Below are 22,855 nucleotides of genomic sequence, written 5' to 3' on the forward strand. Positions count from 1 at the left end.
TTAGAAGAGGCCTGAAAATTCATCTAGTCCTACTCCTCCTCTGAAACCCAGAATGAGAAAATCACTTTCCTAAGGCCTCTCACCTATGTCAAGGAATGTTGAGGCCCCCTGAACTTGTGTTTTTCCAGAAGCACTGGACCCAGAGTGTGCAGGAGGCCCTGAATGTGTCAAGAATGAAGCCGCCGCCCAGTTGACATAATGAGTTATTTTCACCCCAAGCTAGATTTTCCCTGTGTGTCCTTGGGAGTCAAGACAGGTGCTATAGTGAGTCTGCACTAGGCTGAAAAACTGTGCAGCTAGATAAGCAGACCATCCTATCTTCATAGTCTAGCAGTTCCCAAGGGAAAAGAATTTGACTTGTCATCACCTCGCTTCTTCCCTGCTGGAGTGATTGTCATTTTCCAACCTTTGTTACACGCTTTCCAGTTCCCGCACCATGCCCCTTAAAATAGAGATTTGTGTTTTCGCCTCCTTCCTTTGTCCTAGTCATAAATATGCAAACTTCTGTATGGATTGAGGAACTCTTTAGGTTTCCACATTCATGTTCATTTCTCTTGTCATAAACCTAATTTTCACATTAAATTTCATGAACCTGTTGATACATAGTAAGTACCAAAGCTAGATTTCAAATCCTTTTCACCTCTGCCCAGAGATAACCTTATCTTTAGGAATAAGTAGACAGTAGATAATCTGTCTTTAGGAATAGGTGAAAAATAGTCATTCTGATTTTTACTTTTTAAAGTAGAATGCAAACTTCTTGTGTCAGAGAATGTTTAAATGTGTGTTGCCTTGTATCTCTCTGGCACCTAGCACAATGATATCTATGTGGGTAGATAATGCATGATATTTGTTGTTTTAAACAAATATGTCATTTTCCATAGGCTAAATTGAATTCAAAGAACAGATTGTTCAGAATTGAGTTCAAAAATTATGCAAGAAGCAAAGGGCAATGGAGAGGGTGTGATGGGACTGAGTAAATTTCAGGATGTTGTCAATTATACCTACCCACGATGACTAGCATGAGGAATAGCATCCAGGAAATGGGTTGTCAGAACAGTATCCAGGTTGATCATATATTGAGATAGGTGCAAGTGTGGCACTAGAAGGTCAACACAATATAGAAAGACCTTGATGGGAAAGAAGCCTTCAGTAAGGGATGTTACTACTGGAGCTAGATCCAATCAACTCATGAATGCTAATTGTTAGATTTACCCTGTAAACATTTATACCAGCACACCTCTGCTTCCACACACCCTGCTTGGCAGGGGCTCCTGGGGAAAATGTGTACAAGAATCACCCAAGATGAAACAGTGTGAGAGGGTTGTGTTCTGTTCAAAGGGAGGAACAAAATACCAACACCAAAGACATTCTGGTTCCACTGAAGTAGTTCAAGTTCACAGCAGTAGTTGTTTAAAACTCACCTGAGTAGTTTTCAGTCACCTGAGATGTCACAAAAATTAACAGATAACTCAAATTTTATAGCACATGAAAGTTTTAGAAACACTTTCTTCATCAGTTGAATGGAAGCTGCTCCCCCAATAAAATGTAAGCATCTCCACAGCAGAGACTGTTTAATGTTTTTGTCTTTGTATTATAGTGCCTAGAACAGTGCCTGACACATGGTATAGGCTTTTAATAAATGGTGAGTGAAAAAGTGAATGAATGATAACCCTTGTGAGGCACAAAGAATTAAAAGTATTGCCCCCATTTTACAGGTTAGTAAATTGAAGCTCAAAGAGTGCCTTGTCCAGGGTTACACAACCACTACATCTAAAAGCTGGGATTTTTGTCTTCTGCTGCCATTGTGTGGAGTTCTCACAATTGGCTTTGTTACTTCAACTACAACCTCCAAATAACTATTTTCTTCACCAAGCTATTTGAAGGAAAAAGTCTATCTAGGCAACTAGATGGATCAGTGTATAGAGTACAGGATGTGAAGTGAGGAAGACCTGAGTTTGAATCCTGCCTCAGACCCCTTACTAGCTGGGTAACCCTGGACAAGTCATTTAAACCCTCCGTGCCTTTGTTAATTAATCTGAGAAATGGATATAATAAACATCACCTACCTCATAGGGTTTTGTGAGAAACAAATGAGTTAGCACATATAAAGTGCTTAGCAAACTCTAAGCTCTATAAATGCTAATCATCATCATCATTTTCTTCTCTAAACAATTGGTCTCATAGTTTCATAGGCTTAGAATTGGAAAGGACTTGAGAGTTCATCTATTCCAACAATTCTTATTTTAAAGATGAGGAAACTGAGATCCATGTATATTAAATGCCTTAACCACATGTCATACAGGTAGCAAGTGAAAAGTCTAGGATTTGAACCTAGGCCTTCTGATACCAAATTCGTTATCTTCTCATTGGCTTTGTTGAGTCAAACATAAACTCCACTGATCTACTTTTTGATCATAAGCTCCATGAAGATCTGTGCCAACAGAATGTCAGAACTAAAACGTGAACCCAGGTCCTTCATCTCCAGACTATACTTAATATTTGTTGAATGAATGAATTATATACATACAAATATATACACATGTGTGTATGTGTGTAAATATGGAATGAAAGTATTCCATTAATTACATATTTCCTATAAATGAAAAAGAGGCAGCTAGGTAGCCCAGAATCAGGAAGATCTGAGTTCAAATCTGGCCTCTGATACTTACTATGTGACCCGGGGCAAGTCACTTAACCTCTCTTTTCCTCAATCTACTGGAGAACAAAATAACCACTCAGTATCATTGCCAGGAAAGTCTCATAGAAAATATTGCCATGCTATGGTCTATAGCAGGGGTGGGGAACTTGCAACCTCAAGGCCACATGTGGCCTTCTAGAGTCCTTGGGTGTGGCCTTTTAACTGAGTCCAAGTTTTACAGAACAAATCCTTTTTTTAAGGGGATTTGCTATGTGAAGTTTGGATTCAGTCAAAGAGCTGCACTTCAGGACCTAAAGGGCTACATGTGGTCTTGAGGTTGCAGGTTCCCCACCCCAAGTCTATGGAGTCATGAAGAGTTGAATACAACTGAAAAACAACTGAATGACTACAATAAGTGAAAAAGAAAACTCCCTTACAAAGCCTCACATTATATTTCCACTTGAATGAAAAGAGTTTCATTCCAAGATAGACAAAGTTTACACATCCATCCAGAATACACGAATCTCTTGGAGGTGGGAGGAATGTTTTATTATGTCACCAGGAGTCATCTCGATCTCAAAGAGATAAAAGCACAAATGTTTCTAAAGGTCCAGGTGTTCAAAATGTTCCAAGAAAGCACGTTACCGCAATGCTTAACATTTAACTACTATGCCAATTTCAGGTGATTTTGAAGGTAGAATTCATTGCTCTCAAAGGCACAATCACAGGAAATCGTCTGGAGGACAGTACTCTTTCACTGGGCCGTAGGAGGCAGATGGAGCTGGGGAAGCCCCGTAAACGAAGCCGGCTCACTCCCCCATCCGGAGCGATGGTAATTTTCACATGGGTTATGACATTTTGCAGCTGGAGAGCAACACTATCAAATAAATGTTTCTTGTTGGATGAGAGCTGAGGAAAAGAATCAGACAACAGAAACCTTGATGAGAACATAGCTGGTGGCTTTGAGAGAAATGATTATTTCTCCCTTATACTAATATCAAGGGAGGAGGGTGGAATTGAGGATTTCTTTCCCCTTTCTATCTCATTCAAAGCCCAGTCGCAAGGACATTACTGACCTTGCCCAAAAATTTGCCCCACCTAGGCTATCTTACCTAGGTGTCATTTTTACCCCACCATGATTCATTTTTCACTGACTGGATGGAAAATAGATCCTTTTGTATACCTTGCCTGACATGAGAGCAGTCCAGCTTGAGATGAGTCTCTCTCTGTCCATGATTGACATGATCAGAGATACATACCCAGCTTCTCATAGAGTAGGATCATGAATTTAGGGCTACTTAGAATGCTGAGATGATCCAATTCATTTTTACCACAAAGCATCCAAAGGTATATATTTTTCAAATGCCTTCCAGATCTAAGGTCTGGTTAAATTGCATCTCAACTCATGAGAAAAACTACTGATCCTCCCTTCTGGCTTCCTCTCAAGTAGTGGTCAGAGGAGTTATCCACTGGGGTGGGTGTGGGCTGAAGAGAAGAAGGCTTTAAGGGAAGCATTCTCAGAGCCCATTTGGGATACAGAACCATGGATAGAGGGAAGGAGGAAAGGGAAGGAGAAGAAGGAAAAGGAAAAAAGGAGGAGGAGGAGGAGAAAGGAGAGAAGAAACATTTATTTAGAGCTAAGCACTTGACAAATTGTAATTCTCCAGATCCTCACAACCCTGAGAGGTAGGTGCTATTTGTTTTCCCCATTTTATAGTTGAACAACTGAAGCAGACAGACATGATTTGACTCGCCCAAGGTCACAGAACAAGTTAGTATCTGAAGCCAGATTTGAACTCAGGTCTTTCTAACACCAGGTCCAGCACCACTCTATCCACTTCACTACCTAACTGACTTTTAGAGGGGAAGAATCCCCACTTGTGAGATCACAAATCCATTGAAGATGAACCTATAAATTGTTTGTACATGCTAGCTTTCAAAATAAAATCATTAAGAAACACAAAAGTATAGAAATCCAGAACCTACTATGTGCTAGAAATCCAGAATCTACTGTGTGCTCACCAGTCACTTAAATTTCCAAATAGACATTGCTATGCAAAGTTAACCTAAGGAAACTCTCTACCCATTTAATTCTTTTTAAGAGGCAACAACTATGTGGCACAGTGGATAGATCACCAGACCTGCAGTCAGGAAGACCTGAGCTCAAATCTGGATGCAGACACCTACCTGCTTGGGCAAGTCACTTAGCCTCTATTTGACTAAGTTTCCTCTGCTATAAAATGGGGAGAATAATGGCATCTGCCTGCCAGAGTTGTTGTGAGGATCAAATGGGCTAATGTTTGTAAACTGTTTCACAGTGCCTGGCACATGGTAGATGCTTAATAAACTTCTGTTCCATTCCTTCTTTATATTTATTCTGTATATATTCATAGCTGTTTGTTTTCTCCCACTAGCATGTAGGCTTCTTAAAATCATATATTGCTTCATTCTTTGTATATAATTCCTCCCTAATTCAGTACTTCTGTCCTTAATAAGTGCTTGTTGATTGATTGATGTTCAACTTCACCCTGCAGGAGAGATCCATGGTCAAGTCATAATTTCTCCCAAAACAGGCATTTTAGCCAACTACTCACCTGTGCTATCCTATCCATTTGGTGAACAAACAGTATCTAGAGCAGTCACTCACCTTTGTGACAGATAGCAGTGGTTTCCACTTGACACTTGGTAAATGCCACTTTTGCAAAATACCTTCTTCCTCCTCTGGAGTCGTTAGAACACAACCCTCAAGTTTGCAGGTATCTGGGGAATTACCTAATAGAAGAGAATGGAGACATAGGCAGTATCCTACTTAACCATAAATGTAGAGTTCTTGCTGATATCAGTCAAACACAAAACTTTTTGTTACAAGACAAGGTAGGGGTAATCTATCTTTCCAAGGCTTGAATTTGAGCTAAGGAACAAGAGAGCAAGAGGGTGTGGGAAAGAAAGAGCACATAGATAACTGTCAAAGTGGGTCGCCTAGTATATGCCCAGACTGCCACTGTCTTGAAGAACAAATGAGGATATGTTTTTCTAAGACATGAGAGATGGCCTGACATATGCTAATTGTTGGGCACATTAAGTTTAAATGAATAATATTCTATCCTTGAAGGTGGAATGTGTTTGATAAACTTCCTAGCCTACAAATTTAATCACTCACGTGCTGCTATTTGGCACATCTAGAATTATCATGAAGCTGGGAAAATATTTTCATGATGGCATCATATTTTCTAATGTGACAATAAAATAAGATATATAGGGCTGTGATAACAAATATTCTGCATAAACAAAGCATACTGTAGTCAAGGGTTTCACAGTGTTCTGCCAAGGTCTACACATTTGTCAAGAGTGTCTCTCCATTATTAGGGCTTTAGTGGAAGCTGTATATGTAGAAAAAGATGAGCTAGGAAAGGGGACCCCAATATTTTTATGGGAAGCACTACCTTTAAATTATCCTCCACAGTTTTAGGGAAAAGAAGTGAGGATAGGGAGGACTGTGATGATGGTGTGGTCCTAGAAGTATTGGGGTAAGAGAGATGTTAGGGGATATATTTCAACCATCCTAATGTATCCATCAGATATGAAAATGGAATAAGAAAGTGGAAAACAAGGGGCTTGAGGAAAGATAGTACAACATAGGTAATTGGTATACATATACACACATATGTGTGTATATGTATACATACATCTATATATACATATGCATATATATATATGATTCATTTGTGTAGAGATCATAAACTCACAGAAGCTGATAAAGTTACCAAATATAGAAAGAAAAGAAAAATAAAGGGTCCAAGACAGAGAATCCCCAGTATTTTTTCTTTGACATTTGAAATTGGTTGTTTCAGAGACATCTCAAACTCAGTATGGCGATATCAGAACTCATCTTCCCACAAAAAACAAATAAACCAAACCCTCCCCTCTACCAAACTTACCTATTTTGTCTAGGGCACTAACATTCTTCCAGTTACCCAGGCTCATAGCCAGAGTCATTCTCGATCCCTCACCCTCACTCATCCCACATAACCAAACCATTGCCAAATCTTGCCACTTCTCCCTTCAGCACATGTCTTGTATAAATGTCCGCTTCTCTCCACTCACATAGCCACCACCCTAATGCAAATTCTCATTACCTCTTACTTGGAAGATTGCAATAGCTTCCAAATTGATCTCCAGCCTTAAGTCTCTCCCCTAGGCCAACCCATCCTTTGCTTAGCTGCCAAAGTGATTCCTTAAGCACTGGTCTGACAGTCAATAAACTAGTGCTTGCCCCATTTTCTGGATGAATGGTAGGAGTTCCCAGGGGTACAATTTAGAGCTCAAAGGAACTTTAGAGGTTACTTAGTGCAACCCTCTCATTTTTACAGATGAGGAAACAGAGGCCCAAAAAGTTTACTTGACTTGTCCAAGTAACACAAGTATTAAGGCCACACAGGTATTAAGTGACAAAGCTGGGATTTGAGCCCAGGGCCTCAATTTTCCCATTGTACCATGACAAGTATTCATGGCACCTCCAGCCTGGGCTTATTGGTGTTCAGAAAAAAACAAATCAGGATGGTGACAGGACTGAAGAACATGTCATATGCCACCCCTTTTGAAAGAATTGTAATGATTATATTGGAAAGAGGAGACTCAGGAAAAGCATGATAATTGTCTTCAAGTATTTTCAAGGTGGTCATGTGATAGTGAGATTCAACTTGCCCTGCTTATTCCAAGGGATATAACTAAGACATAACCAGTCTGTATGAACTCTGTGGTCCCTCCCAATCCTGAGACTGATTGTCTTGTACATTAAGTCCATCTCAGAAGAAGGCCTGGAAGCAGAGATTGTGGTCATCCCCTCCTTCACAGGGCCCTTCAGAAGTCAAGAGTCAGAGGATTTGAAACCTTGAAGATCACACAGTCTGACCCTTTCATTTTACATAAGAGGAAACTAAGACCCAGAGAGAAGTGTGTACCCAAGTTACACAATTAAAAAGTAACAAAACTGGGATACAAATCCAAGTCCATAGGAGGCAGTAAGAAATCATAGGATTTAGACCTGACAGGACCCTTAGAAATCATCCATTCCAATTCCCCACTTTACAGATGAGGAAACTGAGGCACAGAAAGTTAAGGAACATGCCCAAGATCAGTCACACAACAAATAGTCCATCCAAGATTCAAATCCAAGTCTTATGATACCAAATCCAATGCTCTTTTCATTACTGCCTATCTGCTTCTGGGAAATCCAGCTCCTTATCAAGTAAGACCCTGGGAAACACAGTCAAGATGTCAGAGATGGGACCTGAACCCAACTCTCTAGCCACATCTGTATAGATACACATACTATTAATCCCAGAAATAATATTGATAAACCTCGGGGCACACAGGGATTTGTTTTGAGATGTCAACCTCCATGTCTTAATTACAAGGAATGCCACCAACCTTCAAATGCAATTTTTGTACTTTGCCTGGAATACATAAATGACTCATTAGGAATTTCTGTCCAGATAATCACTGATAATACTTATATGCCGTGGCAGGTGAAAGATGAAATGACTGAGGAAAGAAAGGGTCTGAGCTTCCGAACATTTCAATTTATTAAGCAATGCGTGCCAATTGCCTAACAAGTTGGGACCAGGACCCTTCCTCAGCTTAGGGCAGGACCCCAAATACAGCAAAAGATGGATTTTTATAAAATAATCAAATAATATCAATTAATTAAAAGGAAACAACACAACATGGTAATCTGATTTCTAATTGAAGGAAAGATTAGGGACTTTCCAAGTTGGGAAGGAGAGAGCAAATAGGTACAATTCCCTGAATTCAGAAAAAGGTATGTCTCACTCCCCCCACTCACCCACTAAGTGTCTGTAACAACCAAAGGAACATGAAAACAATTATTGATTGATCAGTATGGGACCAGTTTTGAGATAGACATATGGGTTGCTTGAGAAGTACATTTGTGAGAAAATTCCTTGCATCAATCTTTCTGGTCAGCATTAACTAGGTCTCTAAGTAACAAGCAGAGGTGGTTCAGCTTCCCAGCTACTCAGCGTTAGGTTCAAACAATGCAATGATTTTCTCATGATTCCCATAATTGAATGAAGCTTTCTTATAAGACAGAAATTGGACTAGACCCATAATTGAATAAGAAAGGGAACTGGGATAGCTCCAGAATTGAGTCACAAGATAGAGTCAGTGTGGATCATTCATTTCCCACAATTAACCATTTGCTGTCCTAATCCCCTCATTTTCTTCAATGCATATACTAATGGAATTTCATTTACCTTTAAAATAATGTGTGTCTATCTCTATTTGAGTCACTACACCAGGATGTGCCAGTCTGAAAATTGCCCATTCACTGCCGGGTACCAGGAGAATTCCATCATCATCAGCCTATAATTTGAAAAGAACAGACATGCTTGAAACCTTCTTTAGAAACAAACCATAAAAATAAGCAGGAGAAAATTAAGATTCAGTTTTAAATTTTGAGTATTTTCCTGTGTTGTTGTCTAAGTTTTAAGACTATGCAAGCTTAACTGCATAGAATGGACCACCAAGAAATGAGGGGTGTTTGAGGTTTTCATTTTCAGTCATAATTTATAGATATAGAGGCATCTGAATCTTTATCAGTGGAAAGAATCTTTAGCAGAGTCACATAAAAATGACATCACAGATCCCTAAAAATAGCAACAAAAAAAAAAGATATTTTCAATTAAATGATCTTCTGTATTTCAGTGTATCTGGGATCTCATCAATGTGGGCACTGACTCCAAAAATAAAGATGGCCACTCCTCCACATTTTCCCATATAGTTAGTTCAATATCCTTGTTCATATTATTCCATAAAGAAAGGGATGTGCCCAGTTGTCTGAAGGTTTTCCTCTATCCAATGATTTCTTTTTTAAAAAATGAAAAGAACAGTTGAGTAAATTGTAGTCACCATCACCATCATCCCCTTTCAGCTGTAAATGCTCCATGTATCATTTCCCCAAGTCTGTCCAAACATGTGATTTCATGGGCATAAGGAACTCCCAGTATGAAAACCCTCTCCACAATGCAAATTAAGCCCCCCCCCAAAAAAAAAAAAAAAGAAATCCTTAGTAATTTGTAGTCTTGGGATTATTTCTTCTCACATTGAGTTCAATGACTTGCCTATGGTCCCAGAGTCAGCGTATATCAGTATTCCTAACTATAAGCTCTGCTCTCTATACCACACTCTCAGGTGTGTCATTTAGGTATCTGTAAACATTAAGTAACATCAGATTGAAGGGACTTTTCCCTAAATTTTGTAATCATGAAATCACAATATTGCTTAAAAGCTGATTTCAGAAGCAATAAGCAAAAGAATAAGAAAGTAAGCTCCTGATGGCAAAAATTATTTTTGTCTTTCTAACATGAGTGTTCAGCACTGTACTTGTTCATTGAATATCCTAAGAACATAGAAATATCATCAACTGTTGTATTTCAGGTGTGTCTGATTCTTCATGACCCCATTTGGGATTTTCTTGGCATATACTGAAGAGATTTGCCATTCCCTTCTCCAGCTAATTTTACAGATGAGGAAACTGAGGCAAACAGGATTAAGTGGCTTGCCCAAGGTCACCCAGCTAGTAAGTGTCTGAGACCAGATCTGAACTCATAAAGACTCCAAGCCTAGCACTCTGTCCACTGCACCACCATCAACAGTAACCAGCATATCTGGGTTCTTCCAAGTGTTTCTCAAAATCCCTAAGTGCTTTATAATCCCTAAATTTCTACAAAAAGCATTTATAGCAACTTTGGACAGAAATAGGAGTTTCGTTTACTTCTTTAGAAAAAGCTTTTTTTAAGAATTTTTCAACTTCTTGTACACTACTTATATTCACACAGACTACATTCCAACCAAACTAACTGCTATTTCCCTAAACTTGGCCTCCTATCTCCCACCTGCCAGCCTTTACTTAGGCTGGCCCCTAGTCCTAGACTTCATTACCTCATTAACGATACCTCTTCCAGAGTCTTATTTTCCTTCAAGGCTTAGCTCATGTACCACCCAGTCTTATGGAAAACTTTTAACCTGAACTAGTTGTTAGTGCTTTCTTCCTAAATATACTGTATCTGGTTTTTTATAAAACGTTTATGTCATCTGTGTAAATGTTGTATGCTCTCCCAGAACCTTTCACATAAAACCCTGAAGAATAGAGAGGACTATCTTTGCTTCTCTCTTTATCTTCCCAGGACCTAGTCCAAGGTCTCACACATTATAGGGGCATAACATATTTGTTGAATTGAATCACATTTATAAACCACAACACATTTCATCTGCTTACTTCTATTATTGGTGGCCTGTCCAATCTTCTTGCAGTTTCCCAGCCATCAGCCATAGACTTGGGTTTTCCTATACCTTATTGAAAAATAATACGCAGCAGCATGTTATAGGATTTTCTTCAAAGGTAGCAAGCCATTCATAAGGGGTAATTCAATTACAAGCTCTGACTATCTAAGCATTCCAGCACATAGTATCTGAATTATAGTTAATGAACCTATAAATTCAGGCATAACCACAGGGTTAACGTTATTTTATCTTTTAGTTCAATGACCTATGCCAAAAATTAGGAAAGAGTGTTACTACTATTGATTGGTTTCATATCATAAAGTCACCTGGTTGGTCGCCTAGGTCAATAACCACCTACCCTCTCAGACCTCCCAGGGGACTTTGAACCTCTCTAAAGTGCTCAACATGTTATGTTATATAATATGTTATAACCCCTGCTAAGTTCCATGAGCTCAAAAGTCTTGTTTCATCTAAATTTTATATCTCCTTCGGTGCCTAGTGCGACATTCTGCACACCTAAGGTGTTTAATAAATGTATGTTGAATGAGTGGGAAAGTGAATCTAAAAAAATTATAAATCCAGAAGAGTTCTATTCTAGCCTATCCCCCCACCTTCAGACAGTTCATTTCAACTAGGGACAAGCATCCACCAAAGCCTAGGTCTTTGCTGGTTAAAATACTTCTGGAACATTCCATTCAACCTTAAGGGTTCACAGCAACTACCAGAGTATATAGCAAGTACATATGATTTCCTTGGGCCTTCCAATGATAGAATGAAATTCCTTAAAGGCATGTGTGTGTGTGTGTGTGTGTGTGCATGTGTGTGTGTATTCTCAATATTGGCAAAGTGTCTGGCACATAGTAGACATTTGAAAAAACTTATTGTTTGGTTAATTATTTATTGAGTGGTTATAGAAATTGGTGACTCAGACAGGCAGCTAGATGGGAAGAAGCAACTCTGGTTAGTGCTCAAAGAACTGAAGCCCATAGACATACAAACAGCCAGGTAAACTCACTCCCTTACTATTACCTAATTAAGAGGTGGGATTATTTACACACACACACACACACACACACACACACACACACACACACAGCTGCTTGTAATTTCACAGCAAAAAACTGTTGAGTGAGAACTAGCAATTAACTGACAAATTTACTCCACTCGTACCACTGTCCCTAAGCATAGTCCTTTGGTTAGTATATTTTAAAATAGATGTTGAAAAGCTAAAGCAGATAGAGACTAGTTAGAAGAATCAGAAATGTTTCTTTTGGAGAAGAGAAGATTTAGTGGGAAGAACCCAAAATCTGTCTTCAAATGTTTAAAAAACTCTTTGCCTGTACTACTGCAAAAACCTAACCAATCTGTCTCCCATTTGACTCTTTCCAGCCCTTAAGAATCTAAATACAAGAGGGAGGCAGAATCGTCCTGCTCTGCCATCCAAAGAATAGACCTAAGGTCAGTAGGTGAAATTTACTTGGATAAATATTTTGGTAAATCTCAGTAATAGCTTTCTGCCACATCTGTCCAATAGTAGAACAGACTACTTTGGAGATAGCAAACTGAATATGTCATGAAAAGTGTTCACATAGAGGCCAGATGACCATGGCCATCTCTAGTCATCCTGATGTGTATCTGACCACTGGACCAGATGGCTCTAGAGGAGAGAGTGAGGATGGTGACTTTGCACAGCCCTTCCTCACTTAAATCTAACTCACGTACATGTCATAGCATCACCTCCCTGATGTCACAGTCTTCTTTGAGAATGAAGGACAAACAACCACAGATGGTGACCTATCAGTAAGCTAGTATGGGAGTACACCAGAAGAGATTCCAGTCTAAGGGTTACACTAAACAGCCTTCAAGGTTTATTCCAGTCTGAAATCTATAAGTACTGAAAAAAAAAATGGGCCACCTAGTCGCCCCAGGTTCTTAAAAATATACCTGAGCTACTGACAGACCTATTAAATGACTATGTCCAAAGGGGACTGAAAATTTATCCCCAATCTTCATATAATAACTGTGAAGGAATTCACTACCCTATCAGAGAGTTGGATGCTCAAAACCACACTCTCAGGGACAAACTTAGCCAGACTAGTCTGGGACCAATTTTCATAAGCAAAGTTGACCCTGGGAACCCAAGCCAAATGTGTTGACTCATAGGGAGCCTCCCCACCTCTTTCTCTCTCTCTCTCTCTCACACACACACACACACACACACACACACACACACACACACACACACACACACACACTGAAATCACCTACAAAATGGAAAGAATGATGTGCATTTATACACGTGTATATGTAATTTATCTCAAATTACTGTTATGTAGAACAAATATGATAATACATGAAAGGTGCTTTTCAAATTGTAAAGGGCTGTACAAATGTCAGCTATTATTAAGGTGCTATATAAATGTCTCTCATGGTTATTCGGTTAGGCATATTATTCCTAGAAGGGACAATAGAAGTTATATGATCCACCCCCCTTACTGTACAAATGAGGAAGCTAAGGTCCAGAGAGTTAACACAACTTACTCCACATCACACAGCTAAAGTTACTGAGTCATGATGAGAAACCAATTTATAGTAAGGCTGGCCTTACTGATTCCAAGTAAGACCAGCACCTCATCTAATTACAGCCAGAGCTTTGATTTATAGAACCATAACTAGGGGAAGGTGACTGGTACTTTGCCTTAGGATAGTGCAGTTCAGAGGGTACTGACAGCGCTTACATTCTTTAAAGATCCAAAAATAATTAAACTCTGCTGCTAACTCTCCTATTAGTAAATTAAAATATGAAGCTACCAGATGACCTCACTCTGGCAGTAGCACTCACAATGGAGCCATCCTCTACACACTCCTTCCTTAATGTGAGGGAAGTCTCCAAAAGTGGCCTCATAATATCTAAGGGATCTCTGTTTTAAATCCATGAGATAGTTTCCTGGAATCTCTGCCTACCCCCAGATGAATTTGTCTTTAAAAGTATACAAGAGGGCATGGTTCACACTCTTTACCTAAATGCCCAAATTGTTCCTTTGGACTCTGGATTTGTGGAAAACAGCCTCCAAATGTGCCAGCTCTGTGTCCCTGATCCCTGGGATAGCCACAGAACTGCAAACAGCTGTTAGCCGCTGAGTCACTATCAACAACCTTTGCGTTTATTGTTATGAAAGTAAAGCATTGAAAGTAGTAAAGGACCTTGAAAATTATCTAGTCCAACAGTGTCAAATTCAAATAGAAAAAGAATTTAGGGGAAAGGCTAAGACTAAATCATACATAAGGATCCTTAAAGGCCACATATTGACTTAATTTTAAATGTAATGTAATCTATATTTAATTGTTTTTATTTTGTTAAATATTTCCCAATTACATTTTAATCTGGTTCCAGCAGTCAGCTGCCCTTGTTTGACATCTGATCTAGTCTAACTTCTTGATTTTAAGAAGCAAAAACTGAGTCCCCAAGAAAGGAAAGGCAACTTGCTTACTTTGACAGAAGGACGAGAACTAGGATGGGAAAGTAGCTTGTAGGATCCCCAAACTTGCCACTGGATGCTAAATTTTTTTCTGGATTCTAAATTTCTTAAATTAAACAACAAAGCCCCAGAACTATTTATTTACCTATAATATTTTTTGGATGGCCAAAATGGGCATTGCTATAGCCCACACAAACCCCTCCATGTACCATTGACACAAGATCAACCAATTCTTTAGGATCAGCCGAAGACCAATCTTTTTGTCCAGTACCATAGACCCGCAGGCGTGCAATTCCACCATCTGAAAGAGAAGGGGAGAAAAAGCAAATCGTATTGTTTTCTTGGGTTTTTGTAATCCCAAATTTTATCAACCCTACCCAGTGTCAATTTTTCAACTTTTGCGTCTTCCTAAAATCACCACAAGTTTACATGGTATGGGACAGAAATGTTCCCTCAGTTTCACAGACTTGACCATAGATTATTCATAGATTATTTGAGCTAGAAGAGACCTTAGAGATCAATTGTTCCAACAGCTTCACTTTATAGTTAAGTAAATCTAAGTCTAGAGAGGAGAAATCACTTGCCTGTGGACACATAGGGCATTACTGACAAGCTGGGACTGTAAACCCAACCGCCAGACTCCCAATCCAGGGTGCCACCTTCCATATAACAAACTACCTCCACATAGGATAAAGTATTGATGGCATCTGAATATATACATATACATATGTATGTATATATATACGTATATGTGTATGTATAATATTTTCAGAATCCATTTTATTATTACTCAAAACACTACTATCTACCAGACTACTGAAAATATGTAGCAAAATGGCCAAATCTAGATTATAGTTAATCACTTAATAGAATTAGCATTCGAAGACAGCTTAGAAATAAATGGCCTAGCCTCAAATGAAGAAACCAAGGGCCAGAGGAACAGTGACTACAGTTTTGCCTCCCTCATCCCAATTTTCCCCATTGCTGTCTTGGGTCTGCATCAGAAATTAAATGGAAATTTTGGGGAAGTTTTACAGAAGCCACAGAAAACATACAAAGGCCAGCAGATTACACAGAAATGCATAAAATATATGTCTAGTATTATATAATACAGCCTATGACCAAATACTTAACCCAGATTTTATAATAAGGAATTGTAAGTGTCCTATAAAAGACAAAGAAAAAAAATTCAAACTTCTTCTCTGGTACAAGGGGAGAGTCAGATTTTTCCAGTACTGAACAGATTTTCTGTATTTAACATTCATAAAGGTAGTATCCATACATGGGCCCACATGATGGTGAAGTCTTTAGCCACATTTTATTCCAGTTAAATTTCTTGTACACAGATACCACAGTCCACCTTCTTGTCTGGCAGTGATCTTCTGTACTCTCTGGATAAGAGATCGTGCCCTGGGGGACCTTTTAACACTTTCAACACTAGAACTCCTGCCCTGGGGCCCATGCTCACCCAATTGGTTAATATGCTAATCTGGCCAGGGTCACACAGCTGGTAGGTGTCTAAGGACAGATCTGAACTAACGAAAAGGAATCTTCCTAACTCCAGGCCCAGCACTCTAACCAGTGTGCAACCTACCTGCCATAATATTCCTTATTATATACTAAATAAAATGCAAACTCCTTCACTTATCCTTCAGGCCCTCCATAACCTGGGGCTGCCCTACCCTTCCAAATCTACCTCCACCTGCCCCCCTTCCATTGCCTGCTTTCTACATCTTGTTCTGGGCACAATAGTCAAATCAATAGTACCATTACATATGAAAATGGCATGCCAACTGACTTCCCTCATATCTGTGACCTTCCCAACCACCACTCTCCCCCATATGTGTTGTCTTCTCCTGTCGAAATGTGAGTTCATGAAGATCAGGGACTATACCTTTTACTATTTCTATCCCCAGCACTCAGTACAGGGCCTAGAGGGTGGTAAGCGCTTCATAAATGCTTTTTCCTTTTATTCCTTCATTCAGAAAAAGAATATTCTTCTCCATGCCCAGACAAATTAGACTTGACATTCCCCAAATATGATCAGTGGATTTCTCGTTTCCATGCCTTTTTCAACACTATTCCTTATACTTAGAATGCTCACAATTCTTCAAGATCCTGTTCAAATCCTCATGAAATTTCCCTGATAATCCTAATTAGAAATCCTCAAATAGCACTTGTGGGCACCTCTTTAATCCTTTTATATTTTATTCAATACTGTATTTATTTGTGCGTGTGTCTATTCCTTTCACTAAATGATTAGCTCTATCACTTACCTTTGTAAGTTTAGCATATAATAAGTACTTTCTGTTGAATTTGAAATTCCATTTCATTTAAATGTCCCCTACAGTTGCCTACATGAATTTTGATATGAGTACTCAATAAAATTTCTCTGATGATATATGTTGCTTATACCTGCTTCTCCTGCAATATTCTTCATTTATAATTCATTGCAGTCTACTCAGGTTTATCATATATCTTTCCATTTGTCTTTGGATAATCCTCAATTTTAGTTTTTCAGAAACTCCTGAAGTGTTCCATGTCTTGCCATGTCTTAGCCATCCAAAGAATGTTGATTTCATGAAAAAAAATGTATCATTGTTTGAGGATATCATAGCTAACATTTATATGGTACCCACTATGTGCAAGGAAATATATTGAACACTTTCCAAATATTATCTCATTTGATCCTTGCAACAACCCTAGAAAGTAGTGCTCTCCTCATTCTACAGATGAGGAAACTGAGGTAAACAGAGGTTAAATATTTTCCCAGGGTCCCACAGCTAGTAAATGGGGTTTGAGGTCAACTTTTTTGAGGTCTTCCTGACCCCAGGTCCAGCATTCTATCTACTGTGACACTTAGCTGCCATGAGAAAGCAAGAAGAAAAAATATATATATATGGGATGGGCACAGAATCAGCAAAGAATAACTAATTACAGGCTATGCATTCCATTGATGTCCTTGTAATGTCAAGAGAAAGAGAGGAAAACACACACACACACACACACACACACACACACATCTGATACCCTCCAGTACATTAGTTAGAGTTCCTGTAGAAGATTGTTGGGAAAACATAAGTTGCACAGGATGGGCACACATCTAGATGAATATAACTGGTGGGATCACCCACATCGATGCAATGAAAACATGAACAACCCAAAGCAATGAAAATATTAGATACTAAAAACAAAAATGAGGAAACTCTTTCATATAAGCTAATTTCTTCTCTAAACACTAGGTACTAAATATATAAAAAAGAAAAATTTGACCAAACTGGACCTGAATATTGGCAAGGGGAATTATGGAAGCCCTGCTACTCACAACATATAAAACTAAACAGGATGGGTGTGAAGCCCAGGAAAATATGGTATAAGCCTATAAAAGTATTATCAGTGTTCTGGATCACTGAACATTATGACTAGCCCTAATGTTAGAGAAGAGATTCCTTTGCTCAAAGCAAAGATGCTCTCATGTAACTTTAGAAAGTTAATATCTTCCTTCATTTTTTAATCAAAACCATCAAGGACCCTCCCAAGTGACTCAAATATCATTCCATTAGCTAAATTAGTGTTGTACCGTCCTATGACTGCCCCCTGTCCTTTCTCATCTTTAACACTCTGTTCATACTCTCCCTACAAATCACTGCCATTGTATTCCTTCCCTTTCTTCTAGGCCCAAGTCAGATACCACCTACCTCCTCCATGAAAGTTTTCTCTCATCTCTTCAGATGAAAGAGATTACTCCCTGCTCAGATTTCTCATAGAAAGCTCCCTGGAACTTCTCTTGTACTTTATTTTATTGTCTTCCCTTGCATCTATTTATACATTTGCCCCTCCTGTTGTTTTTCAATCATTTTAGTTATTTGCAACTCTTTATGACCCTATTTAGGTTTTCTTGGCAAAGATACTGGAGTGGTTTGTCATTTTTCTTCTCCAGTTCATTTTAAGATGAGGGAACTGAAGCAGGCAGTGGTTAAGTAACTTGCCCCCAGACACCCAGCTAGTAAGTCTGAGGTCAAATTTGAATTCAGATCTTCCTGATTCTAGGCCCAGAGCTCTATCCACTTACTGCTTCACGTGGGTGCTTCCTATGTTTCAGCCAAATTAGCTGCCACCCCTAGTTTGGCTGTAACATAGAATGAATGAAAAGAATTAATAAGATAAAATATGAAATGCCCAATTCAATAATCCTACAAACTGTTTCACATTATGATTATTTGAGCCTCAACCTCCCAGTTGTAGTACTGCTACTGCTTGTTTAAGTATTTTTTGTAATGTGGATCAATGGGCCTTATGAGTATTTATCATATCTTTTGTGTAGAGGAATTAGATACTTGTCCTATGCCTGATTTGAACTGTCCAGTGAATATCTTTCTACTTCCTACTTTTTGAGAGATGCTAGATGCAGCTGAACCTAAATTTTAGACAATTTTCCCAAGGGCTTCATGGAGGGGGTATAAAAAGTGAAAAAGGTTGGGGGCAGAGCCAAGATGGCGGAGTAGAAAGACGCACATACACATAGCTCTGAACCCACAACCCACAGAACGGCTAGAGGGGACCAACTCAAGGTGAATTCTGCACCCAGAGGCCACGGAGTATTGGAACGAGGGAGATTTCTGTTCCAGAGAGACCTGCAAACCTCTCGCGGGGGGTCCTTCGCGCTGCGGACTGGGCGCCGGGACTGGGAGCTGAGTGCAGCCCTGCAGCGGCCGCAACACCGTGAGGAAAAGATCCAAGCAGGCTACGGGGACGGGATCTCCAGCGGCGGCGCGAGTCTCTCCACCCACAGAGGGACCTGCAAACCTCTCGCAAAAGGTCCGTCGCGCTGCAGATGCGGAGCCCAGCCCAGACCTGTGGCGGCCGCGGCTCCAAGAGGTACAGATCCGAGCAGGCTTCAGGGACGGGATCTCCAGCGGCGGCACAAGCCCCTCCACCCACAGGTGACGGGGGTCGGTGAGAGAGTCTCTTTGGCGGGTCAAGAGGGGAGTGGGGTGCTCCCATGGCTCGGGCCCCCCCGGGAGATAGAAGCTGAGAGGCAGCTGCAGACAGGGGCTCCCCAAGTGGGCGGGAGCCTGGATCCATTGTGGAAGGTCTGTACATAAACCCCCTGAGGGAACTGGGCCTGAGAGGCTGCCCTGCCCCGACCCGACCACCTGAACTTAATTCTCACACTGAATAGCAGCCCTGCCCCCGCCAAAAGCCCTAAGGCTGGAAGCAGCATTTGAATCTCAGTCCCCAAATGCTGGCTGGGAGGATCAGGAGGTGAGGTGGGGGTGAGGAGAATATTCAGAGGCCAAGTCACTGGCTAGGGAAAATGCCCAGAAAAGGGAAAAGAAATAAAACTATTGAAGGCTACTTTCTTGGAGAGCAGACATTTCCTCCCTTCCTTTCTGATGAGGAAGAACAATGCTTACCATCAGGCAAAGACACAGAAATCAAGGCTTCTGTGTCCCAGCCCACCCAATGGACTCAGGCCATGGAAGAGCTCAAAAAGAATTTTGAAAATCAAGTTAGAGAGGTGGAGGAAAAACTGGGAAGAGAAATGAGAGGGATGAAAGAAAAGCATGAAAAGCAGATCAGCTCCCTGCTAAAGGAGAACCAAAAAAATGTTGAAGAAATTAACACCTTGAAAACTAGCCTAACTCAATTGGCAAAAGAGGTTCAAAAAGCCAATGAGGAGAAGAATGCTTTCAAAAGCAGAATTAGCCAAATGGAAAAGGAGATTCAAAAGCTCACTGAAGAAAATAGTTCTTTCAAAACTAGAATAGCACAGATGGACGCTAAGGACTTTGGGAGAAAGACAGATATCACAGAACATAGCGAGAAGATTGGAAAAATGGAGGATAATGTGAAATATCTTATTGGAAAAACAACTGACCTGGAAAATAGATTCAGGAGAGAAAATGTAAAAGTTTTGGGACTACCTGAAAACCATGATCAAAAGAAGAGCCTAGACATCATCTTCCATGAAATTATCAAGGAAAACTGCCCTGAGATTCTAGAACCAGAGGGCAAAATAAATATTCAAGGAATCCACAGAACACCACATGAAAGAGATCCAAAAAGAGAAACTCCTAGGAGCATTGTGGCCAAATTCCAGAATTCCCAGGTGAAAGAGAAAATATTGCAAGCAGCTAGAAAGAAACAATTCAAGTATTGTGGAAATACAATCAGGATAACACAAGATCTAGCACCCTCTACATTAAGGGATCGAAGGGAATGGAATAGGATATTCCAGAAGTCAAAGGAACTAGGACTAAAACCAAGAATCACCTACCCAGCAAAACTGAGTATAATACTTCAGGAGAAAAAATGGTCTTTCAATGAAATAGAGGATTTTCAAATTTTCTTGATGAAAAGACCAGAGCTGAAAAGAAAATTTGACTTTCAAACACAAGAATGAAGAGAACCATGAAAAGGTGAACAGCAAAGAGAAGTCATAAGGGACTTACTAAAGTTGAACTGTTTACATTCCTACATGGAAAGACAATATTTGTAACTCTTGAAACATTTCAGTATCTGGGTACTGGGTGGGAATACACACACACACATGCACACACACACACACATACATAGAGACAGAGTGCACAGAGTGAATTGAAGAGGATAGGATCATTTCTTAAAAAAAAAAAATGAAATCAAGCAGTGAGAGAGAAATATTGGGAGGAAAAAGGGAGAAATTGAATGGGGCAAATTATCTCTCATAAAAGAGGCAAGCAAAAGACTTATTAGTGGAGGGATAAAGAGGGGAGGCGAGAGAAAAACATGAGGTCTACTCTCATCACATTCCACTAAAGGAAAGAATAAAATGCACACTCATTTTGATAGGAAAACCTATCTCACAATACAGGAGAGTGGGGGACAAGGGCACAAGCAGGGTGGGGGGGAGGATAGAGGGGAGGGCATGGGGAGGAGATTGCAATCCGAGGTTGACACTCATGGGGAGGGAAAGGATCATAAGAGAACAGAAGTAAAGGGGGACAGGATAGGATGGAGGGAAATATAGTTAGTCCTATACAACACAACTAGTATGGAAATCATTTGCAAAACTACACAGATTTGGCCTATATTGAATTGCTTGTCTTCCAAAGGGAAGGGGTGGAGAGGGAGGGAGCTAAAGAAGTCGGAACTCAAAGTGTTAGGATCAACTGTAATGTTCTTACCACTAGGAAATATGAAATACAGGTTAAGGGGTAAAGAAAGCTATCTGGCCCTACAGGACAAAAGAGAAGATGGAGACAAGGGCAGAGAGGGAGGATAGAAGAGAGAGCAGATTGGTCACAGGGGCAATTAGAATGCTTGGGTTTGGGGGCGGGAGGGGATAAAAGAGGAGAAAATTTGTAACCCAAAATTTTGTGAAAATAAAAGTTAAAAGTTAAAAAAAAAAAAAATTGAAAAAGGTTGAGAAAAAGATACTACTCTTTCTTTCTGAAGGCCAGAATCCCTCAGGACTGAACCCAGTCCAAGCATAGATCTAGAACTGAAAAGGGACTCTTAGTGGACTCAAGCAGAAGGTGAACACCCCATTCACCTTGAACCATTACATAGGCACTGCCATTGAGGATTAAAACTCTAAATTGGAGATTCTAGTGCATGGTGGTCTTTCAATCCAATCCAACAATTAAGTACTTGCTACAGGTAAGTCAAGTAGGTCCAATACACACTTATCATAAATCAATAAGGATTACATTGAGCTCAAAGAGAGTGCAGCAACATTAAAATCTAAAGAAAAGATATGGGAAAAAAGCCATTTCTCTTTTTTTGTTGTGGTTGTTTGAAACATGAAGCCTTAGAAATAGAAATGAGTGCCAGTGTTACCTGGAAAGATGTTGAGCCTTAGATGAGTCCATCTTTGGTTAGAAGAGACAGAAAAATAATTGTGATTGCTTCCTGAATATCCTGGTTTGAGTTCTTCCATAGGAACTATACAATTCCAATTGCCTGATTCCAGCTAGTAAGAAATAGCAATATGTTAAAGAGCGGGTCCTCGGTAAAGACAAATTTCTCCATCTTATTGACTTGTGGGACATGAGGAAAAAGAAGCTTTCGTTACAAAAAATGAAATTCATACACCTAATGGAATAGGGAAGTAGAAATCAGTAATCAAGATTCCAAGGGTTTATTAATAATAAATGGGATAAGTCATAGTGACTGGACCTCTGATTTCATTGTTGTAGATAGGTCCCAGGGAGGAATGTCCTCTACCAGTGTGGATTAGCATTTTCTTTCCAACCTAAGAGTCTTAGAGAGTTGCCTAGAGCACTGAGAGTTGTCCAAGGTCATACAGTCAGGCAACATGTGTCAGAGGCAGGGACTTGAACTCTTCCAGGCTTCAAGGCCAGCCCTCTATTCACTGCATCATGCCACCTCTTCTAAATAAAATAAATAATGTCGTTGGCAATGTTTACATCTGGGGAAGCAGTATTAAATA

At 39.8% G+C, this 22,855-nt stretch overlaps 1 protein-coding gene across 5 annotated transcripts in view; it reads right to left on the reverse strand.

Moving 5' to 3' along the window:
* Nucleotides 1-3,165: 3,165 nt before the first annotated feature.
* ALLC (allantoicase) overlaps nt 3,166-22,855 on the reverse strand; it is a 55,804-nt gene continuing 36,114 nt past the window's right edge. For all 5 annotated transcript variants that reach the window (XM_072634299.1, XM_072634300.1, XM_072634302.1 and 2 more), the window contains 6 exons: nt 22,243-22,375; nt 14,567-14,722; nt 10,938-11,011; nt 8,914-9,022; nt 5,286-5,410; nt 3,166-3,547 (listed from right to left, as the gene is read on the reverse strand). In XM_072634299.1, the coding sequence (XP_072490400.1) occupies nt 3,317-3,547; nt 5,286-5,410; nt 8,914-9,022; nt 10,938-11,011; nt 14,567-14,722; nt 22,243-22,375 (828 nt within the window). In that variant the 3' untranslated portion in view covers nt 3,166-3,316. The remainder of the gene's footprint in view (nt 3,548-5,285; nt 5,411-8,913; nt 9,023-10,937; nt 11,012-14,566; nt 14,723-22,242; nt 22,376-22,855) is intronic.

The sequence above is a fragment of the Notamacropus eugenii genome, chromosome 1 (genome assembly GCF_028372415.1).
Source record: "Notamacropus eugenii isolate mMacEug1 chromosome 1, mMacEug1.pri_v2, whole genome shotgun sequence".
Taxonomy (NCBI): domain Eukaryota; kingdom Metazoa; phylum Chordata; class Mammalia; order Diprotodontia; family Macropodidae; genus Notamacropus; species Notamacropus eugenii.